The sequence below is a fragment of the Pygoscelis adeliae genome, unplaced genomic scaffold, assembly GCF_000699105.1.
Source record: "Pygoscelis adeliae isolate BGI_AS28 unplaced genomic scaffold, ASM69910v1 Scaffold141, whole genome shotgun sequence".
Lineage (NCBI taxonomy): Eukaryota > Metazoa > Chordata > Aves > Sphenisciformes > Spheniscidae > Pygoscelis > Pygoscelis adeliae.
In genome coordinates, this window is record NW_008824231.1 from 5354780 (window position 1) to 5374538 (window position 19759).

The 19759-nt window shown below is 36.4% G+C and overlaps 1 protein-coding gene across 1 annotated transcript in view; it reads left to right on the forward strand.

The window, feature by feature from the left end:
- CNTN5 (contactin 5) overlaps positions 1 to 19759 on the forward strand; it is a 284657-nt gene that overhangs the window by 189237 nt on the left and 75661 nt on the right. The window contains exons 12-13 of the mRNA XM_009334878.1: positions 14250 to 14377; positions 15312 to 15487. Of these exons, the coding sequence (XP_009333153.1) occupies positions 14250 to 14377; positions 15312 to 15487 (304 nt within the window). The remainder of the gene's footprint in view (positions 1 to 14249; positions 14378 to 15311; positions 15488 to 19759) is intronic.

Genomic DNA, 19759 nt, shown 5'->3' on the forward strand with positions numbered 1-19759 from the left:
AGTGTGACAGGAGCATGAGTCAACCAGAGTTTTGAGGATTTGTCTGCAACTTTTCATCAAAGTGAGCACCCTTAAAGCACCAAAAATCTTTGAACCACAGGAGCTATGTTTTCTTAGAAGTGAAATAAAATCAAGGAACATTTTTTAAATGAAGCAAACTTGGCAATTATCCCCATCCACTGTGTCCTTGGAAGGCTCATCCTTCCCTTCAGGTTTGCTCTTAGTTCAGCAATCTTTCATCAAGTTTCTTGGAACTCTGTATGTAGTCCTCTCTGTATCCCTAGGAAAAATATATTTCTTTTCATCACCTCTGATCCCTGACTGTGTCTGTTCCCAGACCTCAGAAGAGAGGGAACCAACATGGTGAACTACAAAATGACAGGCAAAACTAATGCCATCTGTCACTGTCTGCTTTAAGGACACATTCACACTACTGACTTTAGATACTTAGCTTAGCCTTGCCAGGTCCCTGGGAAGTAGTCACCTGATCTAATAGATTCAGAATATACAAGTAAAGTCATTAAAAAGAGGTCAAAGTACTTTTGAATGGCTACAGAAAATAATTCTGTGTGCAGAAGTGAGATGTGGTTGTATAGTGAGCAGAGAGGTCTCTGTTGATTCAGTACTGCTCTGCCATCCTGAGAAGGGAGCTTGCTACAGTTATATAAACTTATAAAATGGGTTTTTCTGATTAGTCTATCTGTATAATTATGACACAACTGTATGTCTGGCAGTGGGTTATCCCCAGTGACACAGTAACTTTTTCATCTTATTTTCCATACTCTATGTTCCTAGCTCCATGTCAATGTCATTGATAATGCACTTTGGAGATAAGGTTAGGGAAGAAGAGAGGTGGGGCAACAGTTAAGAAGGCCATAGCGTGCTGTTTTGTGCAGGCAGAGAGATTTAGGGAAGAAAGATTGAGGAGAAAAAAGGTTGAAGAAAGCAAATAGAATTTAGAAAAACAGGGAAGATTATGTCACTGAAGAAGTATCATGTTCTTGTTTCAGTGCTGGTGAGAGAAGATGCATATTTATTGAGGCTGTTGGTATGAAGAGAGCCAGGAAGTCTTGGAATTGTGTGCCACATGAATGCCCCAATGCTGCTCTGACTCTCTCAAATAGCAAACGAGCCATTTTTTGGCATTAGAGTTTTCCATTATAATTACAACAGTGGAGACCTTAGAATGATTGCACAGCTGCTGTGCCACCAGTCTGTAGGTGTGACACAGCTGATGCCACACAACAATTCACTGCTGCCTCTAGCCCAATATGGGATTCTCTCCAATGCCCGCTGTCAATTGGCGGTGTGGCACCACAGCCATGACAGTTTATATCTTGAAATTAACAATCCACAACTGGTCATCTTTATCATCTGGGAGTATGTGGTCTCACCAGTGGGATGTAACGATGTGTACCCAGACTTACCATGATAAATAAATATGAGCTCCGGGGCACTACATCCCATGCATAAGAGAGCTTGTGGCTGGCAACAGCAAGAGCAATGCAAGAGCAATACAAATCCTTGAAATGATGTGGGCATCCAGCATCATGACATTAGCAACTGCATCTTCTCCCCAAGTGCTTCTCACTGGTTCTTGCTGGCTCCCTAGTCATTTCCGGAGTGTGTGACTATCACAACTTGCCATCATTGCAAAAGCAATACATTGAGAGACAGGAGGTAGAGGCTGTGCATGGATGGTTTGTGCATAAAACAAAATGGGCTGAGCTTGAGGGCACCCTGTTTTTCACATAGAGTGTTTCTCCCAAAGAGGTCTATGACCATCTCATTGTGCATGATGGGACACCCCAGTCTCAAACAAGAACCATCTTTGGGAGCAGCCTGGCAGAGTAGCACAGATACAGTCACTGATTTTTTTCCTTATATCATTATTATTGTCTCTTATGCTCTATTGCACATAAGTTATGTCACTGGGGTAATTCCGTCTGTTCTTTTTCATGCACAGTGATACAGCTGTAGATAGATATGTCATTTTTAAAGAGAAGCACTTCCTACTGAACTGTTATTACAACTTGTAATCAAAATCTTTTGAGTCGTGGCTAAAGTGCAAGATGTTCCAAAGTAAACTAAAGCTTTTAAGGTTCAAACAACCCTAATCAATAGATTGTTTGTCAGTAAGAACTTTGTACCCTTTTCACCCTTAGTATTAGTGGCAATACAGTTCTCTGGAGGAACCACGTGTCTTTTTAACTGCCTTTTCCCAGTTAAAAGACTGTATTTCACCTTGTAACACTAGGAAAAAATATATCTTGTTTTACCTAGTTTTCCAGCCAAAGTACCAGATTCTCTTCCAGAATGCAAAATGAACTCAACTGACCTAAAAACTGGTGTCAATAAGATCCTAGTCCATTATGGTCAAAATCCCATTTACAATCCCATTACAGTCTAGAATTATTTTTGTGCTGAGCCAATGCTTTTAAACTAAATCTCCCCTGAACTGATTGTCTCTCCTTCCTGCAAGATGTCTGCATCCACAGGTCAGACTGGTTCTTTCACAAAATGTAAGAAAGCTAATGTAGCTCAGTCAGCTTTACAGTTTAGTTAGATATATTTTTCTAACCCCTCGTAAAAGTTTAAATATTGCAACACCCTGCCAGTATGATCGTTAACCCATGGGTTTATTATCAGAAGAGAAACATAATTAGAGAGAACTGTCAATGATAAGAAACAAGGTAGTATTCTAGAAAAGCTATCTTCCAGATCAAATGTTCCTGTTGCAGAAACAGTAAAGCCTTTAGTCTGCACTGCTATTCATAATGGAGGTTTCTGAATCCTCGGCTTGCACCAATATCTTAATAAACAATTACGAGTTCACAAGAGGTACTGATTTTTAAGCACACTGGTCATCGAGGATGCAGTCAGGAAGTGTGTTGGATGCAAACAATGTAGAAATCTATAGCTAATGTCACTATATCATAGAGCTAGATTAGGGCAGCATCATGAGACTAGAGAGGGAAGGTTGCTTGTCAGGTGTGCACATTCACTTCTCACATGTTTTTGTGAAATCTGTTCTATCACGCAGATTTCTCCACTTAAAAGCTCCTTTCTCAAGGTGTGAAGTAGTCTGGAGTGAAAATGGAGCCATGAGACAGCTTTTTGCCTCTATCATTTGCTTTCTTTCTGGATGTAGTGACAGATCATTTAGATCTTTCCCACTAGATCTAACTGTCAATGAAGATGATAGAAGAAAGAAGTGCTGGAATTTCCAAGAGTAAATTCAGAATTATTGCAGAACTGAGCAAACAAGTAAGCACTGCCCATTATTGCTCATAGCATGGTGATCTCCGATTTGAATAACCAGAGAGGTGGTGGGCACCTCTTCCTACAAAGCAGGGCCAATTATATTATTCTATCATTTCTATCACTATACTAATCTATGCCATTTTTGTTACATACAGTCTACCAAGCTTCTCAATGTTGACAATTCCACAAACATCTCAGGAAATTTATTTCGAGAGCTAAAATAATCTGAACCTAACATGATCAAATTATTCCTTTCCCATTTTCAGAAGTCATTTTTGTACTACGAAACTCTTCTACTCTGTCTCCTTACTCTATCCCCTCTAGATCTGTATCTTTCATGAAAACAATGTGTCAATCTAGGCTGTACTCCAACTGAGACCTTATAGTTATTAGAAGGGGAGAAAATAGGGGCCATTTCACAACAGAAATTGTTAGAAGGCTAGCAGTTCTGTGGAGCATTGCACCTTACAAAGAAATTTCTAAACAACTAGTGAAGAACTTGTAGCTATTGATCCAAGTCAAATGTTCATCATGCTAATGGAGTCTCCCCCCAAAGAGTTTCTGCTTGGTCAAACATGCAGTAAGTGCAGGCTTTGCACACTCTTCCAGAGGCAGGCGACTTATGAAAGCAATCAGCCTTCATTCTTTCAGGATCTAGTAGTACCTACCATATGATAGAAATATAATTAGAGCTTCTACAGTTGACAACAGAGTCAGTTTGATCTGAGGATGTGGCAGCCGTTACCATCTTCGTCTGTCCCATCTTTCAACTACAATGAGATTACACATATGAGATGGTTGAAACCACAGTTTTCCAAAATGCACTCAAATTCAAAGGCATTAAGTAAGAAATTAACAAATGATACATTAACAGCATGTATCAGTAGATCATTAAAATTATCTCAGCCCTCACATACTGTGAGTAGATTCATCTCGTTCTAGTGTCTATTTCTAGAAATGACAGACAAAAAGATGCATATTTTGGGGTTTTTTGATGCAATATATCAATGGGACACCGAAAGCATGTATTTAAGCCCTAATCCTTTTCAGACCTCCATGATGGCTAATTAGGATGGATTCACAGCCCTCTTGCTGATTTGATTCTCAGCTGCCAGCCTCCTTTGCAAGCAGTCGGCAGCCAATTTGGCTGCTGGTACCTTGCCATGTTGCTTGGGATTATAGCATTCAGCTCCCAGTAACACAGGGAGAGAGCACTAAAAAGTAGAAAACAGCTCCATCAGGGTGGTCTTAAACAATGCATATTAATTTATTACAAACTACATTGTTTTTGTCTTTTTTGTTGTTGTTGTTGTTGTGAGAGCAGGGGTCTAATGCAAAAGTTGTCAATTGTTCTCATCCACCCAACTCTTCCATTCACATGAAAGCAGTAACAGTATCTCTAACAAAATTTTTTTTCAGGGAAATGAGAAAGATTAAATTTCATTGTTGTATTACATGGAAATAACACTTGCAGTTAATATTCTAGTAGTGTTGCTATAGAACATGAATCAACGTTGGAAAGCAGGTTCCATCTGACTGGACGTTATTACAGAGCTTACAATAATAATGATTTAACTAGATGACTGCTGCCCTGAGCATATGAAAACTTCTCATGTAAACATCTAATTAACAGTCTTAAATTCACAAGAATCTCATTTCAATGAAATTAAAGTTTCTGCTGTTCATATTATATTGCTGAATTTAATGTTAACACTTCAAGCATAGAATCGTTTGGCTGTTTTGAGCTGTGTCTTCATCTAGTAAAAATCAAAATAGATCCATGTAGTTGAATGAAATTATATCATTTTACACTGGCTAAAGATCTGCCCCCTTGAGCACCTGGACTATGAGTTTTACCTCTTGCATACTAAGTCTGCCTTCGATTACTAATGTTGCTTTTCTAGCTAACAAGTGAAACATAGAAATATCTTAAAGTAACTAAAGTTTTCCCATGTATTTTTCTGTTCCTGAGGGAATTATGTAGTCCTACAAGCAATTTATTATTTCTAAAGCTTCTGAGGAAAATAGAATAAGTTAATAATTCATTGCTGTCACTTAGGAACATGGAAAAAAAGTCTTCTCCTTGAAAAGCAGGAACCTTTTCTAAGTAGTGGAATATTTCTGACATTGAAATAGTGTGTAAAAAAGAGGAAATAAATTTAATTATTAAAAATATTAAAATATTAAAATAGATTTTAATTTTAAATGGATCAAGAGTACAATATAGATTATAAAAAATATAAAAGAATATTTTCATCATTTTAGAGTAATTTCAGCATGTTTAGAGATATATTGTCCTAAACCCAAAATATTTTATAAAAGCTTTTAAAAGAACTTTTGAACTACAATGCAGAGCAGAAAAGACCTTAAATGGCTTTTCCTACCCTCTGGGACACTTACCCTGAGATACCTTCTGAGGAATTCTTCCAATTTTTCTTCTTTACACAAGACCAAACACATTTTGGGGCAAAATATTTGAGCAGAATGGCAAGGTGCCAATTAGCAAAGCAATGCTAAGCTTTCAAAATGTACCAACTGATCTCTCTTACTTGAAGGTACCAGTCAAAATATAGAATAATTTAAAAGTCTTCTTGTTTGTTTGATTTCTGTAGGTAATAGATTACTGATTTGAACCTCTGTTCCATTTGCAGTTAGGCTCTGATTCAGTTTAATACCTTAACAGATGTTTAAATTTTAGGACCTTTATATCATCATTGACATTAATGTTATTTATAGTGTCTTTAAAGTAAACTATGTGCTTAAGTACTGGTCTGAATAAAGTCATTAATACGAAGCACCATTAAAACCAATAATGACCAGCCTACTCTTACAAAGAAAAAAGCACTCCAAGAGACCATGTTAATTCTGACATATTGGTAGTTTCCAGCATTTACTGCTCAGCAACACTGCAAAAATCATACTTATTCCCTGTGCTTAGAACAGAAGCTACATTTGTTAGGAAAAACTGACTTTTAGTGTCAGCTACTTGAAATTATATTTATATATGTGGACACCATTTGCACCTGCGAGAGCTGTGTATTTTCATGCACAAATGTTACTGTGCAGCAAACGGCAAGGACAAAATAAGAGGCCCGGTTGTGGCTCTTTTGAAAAAAACTGCCCTAAGACAGTTTGCATAGATTAGCTTAAATAGAGCTGGAAGTAGTTTGCAGTACATTAAAGATAAGTCTTAGCACATTCCAATGACCTAAGATATCACACATAGGAATTGCACCATTATAAATGTTTGAAAATCTGAAGTGAAGAAAATCAAAATAATTTCGTGTTTTGCCAAGGGATTGGGATAAACATAGTCTTGTTTCCAATTAGGTCAACAATATTTAACTAAAAAGACTATCTAGGGTGATAATATAAAAAATGTATATAAAATAGATGGTATTCTGTTTACTTAAGTGGTTTTACTATAGTAATAACTCATATCCATTTTCTGTGAGAGTTAGAGGCTTTTACATCTATTATAAAGGAGCAAGAGAAAGCACGGGGATATGAGAGAGCCCACAACCATTCAAGGAGAAATAAAGGTTTCAACTATTTACAAATACTTGTCCCGATTCCTTGTAATCTACATTAAAGGATACTGACAGATCCCATACCCAAGCTAATGTGAAATGACAGATTGCTCAGATCAGAACACTGTGAGGGGCCACAGGCTAAATGAGTCAGTGCAGCTTCTCTCCGTTTGCATCTTTAAAGTTCTTATTGCCAACATGCACGCAAACCAATTTCATACTCTTGGTTTTAGACCCCAATGAGAACTGCAGGGGAAAAATTTCTAACCACTTCAATAACTTACACTTTTCTTTTACCCAGTGTCGTGGTTTAACCTCAGTTGGCAACTAAGCACCACGCAGCCGCTCGCTCACTCCCCCTGCCCCCCAGTGGGATGGGGGAGAGAATTGGAAAAGCACGTGAGAAAAACTTGTGGGTTGAGATAAAAACAGTTGAAATAAATATTGAAATAATAATTGAAATAAAATGATAATGATAATAATATGATAATAGTAATAGTACACAAAGCAAGTGATGCACAGTACAATTGCTCACCATCCGCCGACCGATGCCCAGCCAGTCCCCAAGCAGCGGCCCCCCCCAGCCAGCTTCCCCCAGTTTCTATACTGAGCATGACGTCACATGGTATGGAATGTCCCTTTGGCCAGTTTGGGTCAGCTATCCTGGCTGTGCCCCCTCCCAGCTTCTTGTGCACCTCCAGCCTTCTCAGTCGGTGGAGCATGGGAAGCTGAAAAGTCCTTGCCTAGTGTAAGCACTACTTAGCAACAACTAAAACATCGGTGTGTTATCAACATTATTCTCATGCTAAATCCAAAACACAGCACTGTACCAGCTACTAGGAAGGAAATTAACTCTATCCTTGCCGAAACCAGGACACCCAGTTACTAGGTGTTAAAGTTTACAAAGCTTTTAACTAGCTGTAATGCTTCCCTGATTGCTGTGATTATTTCTCTAAAGTCTTGTAAAAATTGACTTTAGTATGAAAGATAAAGTCAAAATACAATAAAAAAAAAAAGAATTGAAAACAGAGAAAGGTAAAAGTATGTTTAGCCTAATCAAACTACTCATTGCTAATTCTTCCTCCTCACGAAAAATGGCCACACAATTGACTTCTATTTTTTACTTTGTAATTTTTAATTAAAGAATATAAAGCTCCAAGTGTAAGCTGTCTGACATTCATTTCTATTAAGATCCAGACACTGTGTCACTGTCTGCTACAAGTCCTCAGCAAAATCTTGAAGGTTGTGTAGCAATTGTAACTTTTGCTGCCTCAACTGCTCAGCTCCTTCAGCATCCAGACTCCAGGGTCCATTGCAGATTTTTTAAACAATTTCTATCCACAGCATCAAGACATCTGTTTGTGAGAATCCTCTATGAATGATGCAACAGCATGAAAATTAGAGTTTCCCCTTCTCATTATCTTAATCTTGATGGAAGCCTCTGCTCTCTGATTTTACATGTGATAGGAAGAACAAATGCACATCCTGGCCCTGGTGGGTCAAGGTAAAAATGTCCCTGGTGATAAAGAGAGCTGAGAATATCCACTAACTAAACCAGTATGTCCCCTACTGGCTGTAAATATTATCTGAGAACTTCCATGGTGGGTGGTACCAGATATTAATGAATTAATATTTTGTCTGTAAGACAGTGGAGCAGTAAAAGTATCCGGGCTACTAATACATTTCATTTATCCTTAAGAATTAATCAAAGGGAAAATAATCACAACAATATGGCAGGCAGAATAGACCTCCCTTTTTTATAGCAAAACAATGATGACGTTATTTCCTACTTCTTTATCTTTCCCCTCAAAATAAGGCCAAATATTACAGTCACTCTCACAAGTTTTCTGTGCATAAAACAACAGGAAGGAAAAAGCTTGTTAATTTTGGATCAAAACGCTGTAAAATAAAGGATACTTCTTTAAAATCCTGCCAAACTCCCCATATAAGCAACTCTTAAGTATCAGATTCTACTCAGTCCTCTAAATCACATGAAGCCTAAAGGAACCTGAATTTTGTCATTCCAATTGTGGGGACCTTCCACCCTGTTCATCTCCAGCAGCACTTTTCCTTACCTTTCCTTAGTGTCAGTCAACACTGATTAAGAGAAGGCATTTCTGACTGCCAAATAAAGGACTTCCAAACACCATCTATAACAAAGATCCAGCATTTCCTATGAGCCTAATTTCCATCCATCAGCTTCTCAGCAGACACTTGGTCTCAGAGAACACCTTTCTGTTCACATCAACATCCCATATGCAAACAGTATGAACTCTTATCTTTACAGATAAAACAGCACACTCTTTATCAGGGATCTTACTCTCCCTGGTACATACTTTATTGGTAAAAGAAGAACAAAACTGATGAAATGACTCACCTGTGTGAGCTAATGTATTTTTGTTTCAACAAATGTAATAAGAATGTTTCCAATCTTAAGTGTTACTGCTGAACAATAGCTTTGAATAGATTGCAAATATTTTTACAGTGAAAATAATCACTTGGAAATATTGTCTGAAAACTATAATTACTGAGTATTTTGCAGCCTTCCAATGTCAATCTAAGTCCAATCCTGAAGCCATAAAGAAGAAAATTTACACTCTCATTCATGCTTCTATGGTTTTGTAACAATTCTCAACCTAGTTTACCAGGTTATGCTGTCATTAGCAAAACTGACATTATAGAAATGCTACTAATATGTATTTCCAAACTTGCTGATATTCTAGACAAGAAAACCACAGGCATTGCAAGCTGGGCATCTAACAACTGCACTATTTCAGATAAAATCATAGTAGAAAAATATAATATGCACAGATATCAGATACACTTTGAAATTCAAATTTTATTTCAATTTAGCTCTTTTCATCATTAATTTGTTGGGGTTTTTTAGCTTCATGGGCATACAGTATGCAGTGCAATTGATTTCTGAGACAGCTGGTGTTTAAGTTCAAAGCTCAACATCACACTTGGTGCTCACCACCACCATCATTAGCAGACCTTATATCCCTTAAGTCTTTAGACTGCCTCTAACATTATTCTATGGGCCTGAGTCATCTACCCCCACACAAACTCCTGCTGCCCTTTGAGAGTCCTACAGTGTCATCCTGGCTCACATCTAGACTCCAAAAAGACACACTTACACCTGCTGTAAACTTCTGTGTCTGTGCTGTAAGCAGTTAAGTCCTCTCATAGGTCTTGTGTCACATTTGTCGGCCCTGTGCAGGTGTCTTGGATACCTTATGGCTATTTCTATGTGAGCAGGTAGTATGGATCAATAGAAGCAGCAAAAAGTTGACACTGTCCACACTGCTTAATTCTGAGTTTCTCTTTGAAATAGTTCTAGTCCCATTCCACAGACTGGGTGCATATTTGTAGCTGAAAAGCAATGCACTCCTCAAGCATCCCTCCCAGTTTAGTATCAGCTGAAGTTCATGTGCTCAGACTGCTTCATTTTACAAACCAAAGCCACAGCAAGTGGGGACAATGGAGAAATTAATTTCCAAGTCACGCTCTTGGTGCAAACAGCAGCTTGGATTTTGTCCCTCAAATGATGGTAGTTACGTCTGGGGAACTAAATCAAGTTTTTGAGGGTGAGACTCAGTTCCAAGTTGAGATATCTGAGTGTAGATATCTACAAAGTGAATTACATATCTAAACTTTTTTATTGTTAATAGATGTTTCACTGATTACTGACAAGATCCATGAATTAACATGTAAAATAGAAACTCATCTCACCTGCAGACACCTTAGCTTTCATTTTATGAACAGCCTCTAGAACAAAAGGTTTTCTTTCCTCCTTGGTCATCCTGATGATTCTCCTGAGTGCCAGTTTGATTAGAATTAATCTTCCTGAATACTGATGATCAAAATTGTCCTATATTCCATATTATTTTCCTCAGCATCTTATGTATTAACACTTCCATAATGAGCTGTAGGTTGTTATCTGATATATTCTAGGGTTGCATTTGCCTTTGCTGCATGGTACAGTTAGTTCAGAGCCACATTCACTACTTTTATATGAGTCTGGTGCTCAGAGTCATCAAAGCCCTCCTGTTTGATATGCAGATCTTGCTCTGTCAATGAACTGTTTATTTCATCAAATTTCTAGCATCCTTCTTTTTGTATCCTGGTCATTATGAAAAATAAGATAATAGTACAAAGAGCCATTTTTCTTTCAAAAAAAATTTTTTTTCTCTTCTGTTCAACCAGTTTCTTAACTATCTTAAATTTCTGTATTAAACCTGTTTAACCAGTCATGTGAATTTCAGCATGAAAATCATTCTTGAAACCCATGGAAGATCAAATCTGAATTCATTTTCTCTAGAAAATGTTTCCTCTTATTAAATATTACAACAATTTAGTCTCATTCAGTGTATTTTAGTTAAATCATGTTGAATTTTCTCTCATGTCTGTTTGCTGTTACATCTTGATTATTCTTTCTTAATAATTCCTGCTAAAATCGTTGTTGCTATTGATGTTAAGCCAGCATGCTTATTGACTCCAAGATGTTAATGCTCATCTCTTTTTCTCCATGTTATTAGACAGATGAAAAATCTTTTCTACAGAGACACTAAGCTCATGTGCCAATTTTTTCAGAGTCCTTGGATGGACAACATCTATTCCCTTTATGTGGTTACGAGTTTTTCTTATACTTAAACACAATAATCTCCAAACTATCACCTTGATCTCTCATCCATCTTTTCTCTATCCGTTCATCTATCATCATCTTTCCCTCAGTTTGTAATAAATTAATAATTTAGGATTTTTTTCCTGAATTATCCTTAAATCTACCCTAACCCCATTTCTTCTCTCTTTGCTTCCTTTTTATTTGTGAAGCTAAAAAACCTTTTTGATATGGTATTTTCTTATTAACATATGTAGACATACTATGCAGGTGGTCTCTCTGTGACTGAGAGATATTGGCACGGAAGGAGAAGTCTATGTTCCTGCTGTGTGCAGCAAGTGTTATGTGAATAAATAAAGCATTTCAGTTTCCATCAGAATCAGCCTCTGGCTTTTTTCCCAAACACAAAAAGAGGAAGAACAGATGAATGCTAGGCATTTTAAGGAAAGTATTAATTTCTGAGCCAAATAATTCACCAGCAAATTTGTTTGCAGTTCCTTTGATTGAGCAATCACTCTTTTCCTCATGGATAGCAAGAGCTTTTAGCTAAATAGAAATGTAGCTGATAATATGTATAAGATTCATTAGATAATCTTCCATATGCATCTAACTTTCTTTTTCTCTGAGCTCAGAATGAAAAACAGTTTTATATCAGGATTTATGCTGCGTATAAGCTTTTATAATTTGTAGACACTGTAGGAGTGTCCTTTCATTTGTCTGATGCTGACAGTATATTGATGAAAACTATTACTGTTCTGCAAAGGCTATTGTCATACTAATGATATGATGTCCTCAGAGCATTGATCACAGAGCATCTTGATAGGAAAACAAAACTTACACCAAGAGGAAATGCCTGTCAGTTCCTAAAGCAGATTGTTTCTTCAAAGGTGTTACATATTATTATCACAAAATTTAAGGCCGTCTTATTTGTTGGAAAAAAAACCCAAACCTCAAAACTCTGATACAGAGGCATTTGCTTAATATAATTATGTTTTCTATAAAATTACCTTTAGACAAATAATGGGACTCAAATACTGATACATATTTGTTTAGAGCAAGATCGGAGATACATCATCAGATTGCACTAGGGAATTTGAGAGTTAACATGTCCTTCCTCTGCCCCATTCACTTTTGAAGCTATTATTTTCTTCTGTCTCTCTGCTGAGAGCAGTGAGTGGTTTCACATCTGAAGTGAATAGAAGTACATTTTTCACTGGAATGAAATTCTGTTTTCTCCACCACAATGTTTATAAACCTCAGATAATAAAACACCATTTTTCACAGAGTCAGAGAATAGGGGATATTATCCTTTTTCCAGAAAAAAAAAAATGCAGTCTCATATTAGTGATTTAGTTTGAGCACATTATTGAATCTTAAGCCTTTGGTAAATCACTCCTAGCTTGAATCAAAGGTAACTCAGCTTTGCATTTTAACACGTCCAGCCTAGAAAGGGAATTCCTTCCCTTTTTTGGCTGCTGAAGAGCCCAACACAGACCTGTTAATCAGGATGATCAAAGCGTCTTACTCCTGGTTAAATACTTCTCAAGAGTATACCACAACATTGTACCCTCCATGATTTCTGATCATAGCCTCAACAGGGGACTCCCGGCAGAAGGAGTGCTAGTCACTACATTAACAGACAGAAAGCCCTCTCTGGAGAGGTATATCTAAAAATCCAACCATTGCTGGAGAAGAGCCACCCACCTACTTAGTTAGACTCTTTCTCTAACACAAAGAGAGGTCTTACCTTACTTTCAAAATACAGGAGAAGGAAGCACTCCTTCATATCCTCCTCCACTTCTATGCGATACCCGAAAACACTTGCTGAGGATTCTCTGCTTTCAGTGTCCATGCCTGCTGGAGGGCTTCTGACCAACCTCTCCCATGTCCTTTGAGAGACCCATAACCACTGCCCAACCTGGGAAAGGATATACAACATCTGCAAGCAGAGCTTGGCTTAAATGCCATTAAGAGTTGCCATGTTCCATTTAGGCTTGTGGTTCTTCTCTGTCAGTAAAGGAGCAATGGTTATTTAGTGCTCTTCCAGGGCTGCAGCTTTACATATAATAAATTCAGGGGGGTTGTCATTTTAGAACAGCAAAAATGTGTTAATTTTCACTTCTATGTAGCTTCATAGACTTAATGATTAATACTGTGTAAGCAAAGCCAAAATCTGAAACTCCTAAATGTAAATGGTTGAACAACATTTCTCATGAGTATGCTTCAGTGGGGTTACTTACCTAGAGATGTAGTGGAGCTGCAATCGTGTAAGACTCAAGGAAAAAAATAAAAGCTGAGCTACAATAGCAGATTATTTAAGTCCCTATGCTACACTGTGTAGTAATGCCATAAATCATACTTTGACCAGATACAATTAATTTTATGTTTTTTCTAGTCCTCTTTTACCTTTTACTTCCCATTCTTCTCAGATTTGATTTTTAAGGTCATTTTTTTCTAAATGGAATAGTCTGTGCTTGATATTGAAATGTGATTTGCCAATAATATAGCAGTGAAACTTTAAAGACAAATTATGAAGAATCACCTTTTTTTACTTTCTACAAAAGGTTCATTAAAATTCACCACTGATAAGTGTCAAAGGATACTAATCCACTGATGCCTCCCTGAAACTTTTTGAATCAAGGAAGGAGAAGGAGTAAAATAGGTTTATTACAACCTTTTTGAAACAGAAGATAATTTAATTATAATCTTCATCACTCCTTGCTACAGAGACAGCAGTCCTTAATCCTATTTATTAGCTCTAAAAGATATCATCATGGAATTTGGCTGCTAGGAAGGGAGATATATTTATATATTTATGTATTTATCCTTTCCAGGATAACTGTTCTTCCAAATGGGAGCCTGCGAATCCTGAATTCTTCCAAGTCTGATGAAGGACGGTACTTATGCCAAGGTGTAAATGTATTTGGATCTGCAGAAATCATTGCATCAGTATCTGTTAAAGGTATGAAAAAATACTTAGGTTATAATGATTATTTTTCTTTACTAATATTTCATTCTTGCTTAGAATCCCCAGCTAACCATACAACAATATTGTATGGGCAGAATAAAAAATCGTTTCCAACAATCTAGAGGGGCTAACCTTCATCTGGTCAAACATTGTATTCCTGTATTAGATTGCATACTCCAGCTGTTATATCATAGATGTACGTCAGAAGAATTAGTATATAAATTAAATCACTCAGATTATAAATAATTCTATAAGTAAAAGAATCAATATATCTTTTAACATATTTTAGGTTTGGGAACTCACCCCTACCTCTTTCTGCATGGGAACAAAGCTTAGGATTAAAGTAATAATTGTATCAATATAAAATCTAAGGAAAGATAGTTCCTTAGAACAGTAATAATAATCAAATCACTAAGTTGCAATTAATTTCTAAACCACATTTTTGTTGCTTTTCAGCTGAATTCTTATACGATCATGGTTTTTGTTTTTAGATATTCAAGTCTTTTGACTTCATTTTTCAAGTTTCTTCCTATATTTAGTATGCCTGAAAATATCCTTTTTTATTTTAAGTGACAAAACTGAGATTTTCATGCAATCACAAGATTCCAGGTGCTGCGGCCTTAAAAAAAAATAATAGCTTTTTCTGAGACTAATAAAATTAATTAATTAATCCATCTCAGAAGTCCTATAGGCTGTTGTTTAGGATCCTGCCTTATTGCTTCCATGAAACCGGCTGTACCTTCTGTTCACCACTGTCATGTCTTAGTGTGCATTATGAATATATTTCAGTATTTGACACTATGTATTTGAAACATAATAGAGTAAATGTAAGCTCTGAGTAGACTAAGCAGAACTCAATCATATCTTTTTGGCCTTGCACTATAACTAGACTTCCATCTAAATGTTCCTAATCCTTCTATATTTCAAGAACCTACAAGAATAGAGCTGACTCCCAAGAAGATAGAGTTAACGGTTGGAGAAAGCATTGTCCTCAGTTGCAAAGCCCTTCATGACAGCACACTAGATGTTATTTTCTATTGGACACTCAATGGGCAGCCAATTGACTTTGAAAAAGAAGGTGGACACTTTGAAAGCATCAAGGCAGTAAGTGATCATGCGTTTGTCATCTGTGTGCTATGAACTGATAGAAATTTGCATGCTTTTACATGTCTCCCATTTACCAAATTCTGACCAAACTGAAAGATAACTGGTTTCACTAATGTAGGAAAGAAATGTTAGCTAAAGGAGGTGCAAACTGCAGGTAACTAGAATTACTTCAAGTAGTTTTAATCAAGAAGATATTAAATGTAAACTTATACATCCTATTATTAGTGAGGCATCTGATGATCTTTGTGAGGGAACAGAAAGTAGTTTAAATCAATTCTCCTTACATTCTTCTGCTGATTTTAATATAGAAAGGATGCTGCTATAAGCATTGATGTCTTTCTCACAGATAACATGGCTGTTGGAATGCCCTCACCTCCCAATGTTTTTACTTTCCTAGCATATATTTTAATATCTGAATAGCAAGGAGTATACTTTATTTTCCAACTCTCCTGCATGAGGTAGGTTCTAGCTGTGCAACTGTTATTTAAGTCAATAAGAATCACATGGAAAAAATATGCAGACCAATTTCAAATATTTCCCCTTGATTCAAAAATACTTTAATATGATCAAACAGTATGATAAAGTAATTCAAACCTGTCCCATGTAAAATGGTTTGAACTTTTCTTAGTACAAAGAAATCTCTTAATGTGAATAACTTTGGAAATAGAATCTACAGTCATTTAACTCAATCTTCCCACTAATGAAATGTAAATCAAATGTCCATGCTATGTTAACAGAGAAAAATGAAGCTCACAAAGGTCAGGAAATTTTAAAAGTTAATGTATCTAATTTGAGTACAATGTAGCAAAGTTAACTTTGCATTAAAAATCTTGTCAGCTGCAATCAATTCTTCTGCTTGCCTTTATGGAAGTCATACTATATTCACTTTGTGGTGGGTTTTTTCGTTTTGTTTTTTTTTTTTAAATTTTGTTTTACTTCAATAAGCTTTTTAATTGAAAAACATTAGTAAGGTATATCTTAATGTGAAGGTTCTTAGCATATTTATCTTCATCTGAGGAAGTCTAATACTCAAAATCCAGCACTAAATATATAGGAAGGAACACTATCGTTCTTTTTTTTTTAACTTCAAGGTTAAAACATTCTTTGATTCAAGAAAACATCCTATGATTACAATTTAACTTCAAGTCATTTCCAAAAATTTGAAATCTAAAATGTGTTATATGGTTCCTTCAGTGCATTTCAGCATCTTCTGTGCTGAAGGGAATTTTTAATCACCAGGAAAAATCCTCAGCCTAGGAAATTTCCAAAGTAATTTCTCCTATCAAAGTAAAGTTAATTTAATGAAATTTCATTTCTTTTATGAAAACAGGATTTTGTAGATCTTTCAACAAGAATTCTTCATTAATTTCATTTCTACCAGAGAAAGCCCTCAAGCTGATAGAAGTACGGCTCATTCAAAGTGAGAACCTGGTAGATGACACACTGGGACTATTTTCAGACAAATATTCATGTGAAACTCACTAAAATTATTGATTCCTTTTATTGTCCTGACGTGACTAAAATTTTGCTGAAAGCTAATAGATTTAACGAGCTATTTTAGTATGATTTTATTACTTCCTTCTCACTGTGTTGCTAAAGAGTCACTGCTACTTTACTAAGTGAAAATAGTGTTAATCACTCATAATGGAGTCAATGCTCAATGCCCAAATGACTAAGTGGATTAAAAATAAGTTGTTTATTAAGTAAAAATCTGGTATCTTTCTTTTCAGAGGCACACAAGCAAATTTTTTTTCCCTAAAACATACTTTTTTACAAACAGCAAACTTCAGCTGATCAGAAAATAAAATCAGGCTGAAAAGAAGTCATTGCATATTTTGCAAAATATTATGAAATTAGATCCTACCTTGTCACTGTTAAACCAGTGTTGGAATAGTGAAATGCTATGCAACTCTAAAGAAATACCAAAATGAAGCGTCAGACCCTGATATTTTCAGACTGGACTAGCTTTGTCTTTACAAGATTGCTCACACAAGAGATGGTCAGGCCATGCTTCATTTACTTGCATTCCTAACTCATTTAAACGTCAAGACATTTCAGGTTTTCACTCTAAAGAGAGAATGGAAGGGTAGGCTTGGATCAACTGGAACAGGGCTGAAAATATCTATTAACACGTTACAGGCAGGATGGGCGGGGAACACTCCTTTTCAGAATAGAGATACCAAAACATAACCCTGTTAGGACAATCCTCACTGAATTTTTCTGAATGCTGTTGGAAACATATGGTATCTCCTTCTCCCTCTTTGAAAGTAGTAGTTAAAATATATGTAGATCTCCATTCACCAAAAGGCATATCTTGATTTTTGCATTGTCCTGAAATGAAGATGAATCAGTTGAGAGATGCAAAACTCAAAAGTAGCGATTGTGGTAATACAGCAATTTTTTTCTGTTTTACAAAACAGAAAACTGTTTTGTAAAATTACAAAAACTCTGTAATTCCCATAACTACTCATTTGTGGACTGTTGTCAATTGTATCTCATTATTATTTCTGTTACCACATAAGCATGCGAAATTAATCACAAGGATGAAAATTTATTTCTTTACCTCATTAAAACCTAAAGCATGACGAGGTACTAAAGGAAATGAAGATAAAATAAAACTCTTCTGGTTTTCCCATCATGTAATCTCCTTTAACCTATCCAGTTTCAAAGGAGTGATACACAATGTCATAAAGACACAGATTTAAGAATGCAGAAAAAAGGAACTTGAAGAAAACTTGAAATTCAATAGAATTCCATCTATATCCCTTATTTTGCATTTCTAAATGAAATATTTTTTAAATTGCATGAGTTGATCCTGAACAAAATACTTTTTAATGCAGTACATTTAAGAAAAGTAATATCCTTTGTGTGCATGAAGTTATAGAATTATACATCCATTTTGTTCTGCGCACACTGATACTTCATCAGATAAAAAAATGTTCAGCTTTGTTTGGGTTTTGTTTATTTGTTTGAAAGCATGACAGATTGAACATTATTTGAATGGGGTTTGTTAATAACAAAACCATTGTCAACCTCTCACCACTGGTTGCATTGCTCATACTTTCACTGTGGCAGACTCAGGTGTTAAGTATGATGAACATTCTGATGCTTAATGCAGTGTTATAAAAGCTATCACCAAAGTAACATTTGCTTGGGCTGTAGATAAATTTCCACTTGCTAAAACTGCATGCTCCCTAGCAATTACAATTAAAAGGAAAAGGAAAAGCTTCTCATAATGATACATATTGCTTTGTTTGTTTTTAAATTATATCTGTAGCTTTTGTACCAAAAAAAAAAAGTATTACCATTTTTAACACAGAGAACTAATTTTTATACAAATTGAATGTGGTTTGTCTGTTATTTACTGAGCTATCAAGGATTTAGTACCTATAGCAATTTAGGTACTTCAGGGACTTGCCTGGCAAGAGGATAAGTGTGGTAAGGATGTCAAGTTGAACAAAGCTGTGCATGAAGGGGGTATTAAGGAAAAGAGACTGAACTCCACTGGAGTGGCAGCTGCAGACTGCATTCTAGGAAAGGAAAATATCCCAAAAGTTTTCTATGCATAACTCCACAGTACACTTGGTAGCTGAACAATAACGCAAAGGGTTACATATACCCAGAATCCTTTGGCATTACAAAAGCCTTACTCTGACTAACAAAAGACTCGATAGCATTTTAGGGTCTGTGAGGGGTAATCTGTGTAATTAATAGAAAGAATTTTGCACAGAAGTCTGAATTGCCAATATTTCCTTCTAGCAACACCAGTGTGCACTTGAGCACAGAAAATATAAAACTGCTTGCTTTTATTAGGGTAACTTTTATTAGGGTCCTTTGTGCCAAATCCAGAAGTCCTGTTCAAAATTTTATTCAGAATTTTCTTTTCTAAGATCTCCACTGACCTTAACTTTGTCCTGGAGTTACCTCTTTTCTAGCTAAAGACATCTGATTTTGCGAGTAGATTTTCATCCAGCTATCATGACCTGACCAGGAATACTGAGTGGATGAGGCCCTCTATAGACAGAGAGGAGCAGCCTCACGCTCACAAGCCCTGCTCCTCATGGGGGACTTCAACCACCTCGACATCTGTTAGAGGGACAACACGGCAGGGCATAAGCAATCTGGGAGGTTCCTGGAATGTGTCGACGATAACTTCCTTCTCCAAGTGGTAGAGGAGCCAATGAGGAGAGGTGCTATGCTGGACCTTGTTCTCACCAACAAGGAGGGGCTGGTGGGGAATGTGAAGCTCAAGGGCAGCCTGGGCTGCAG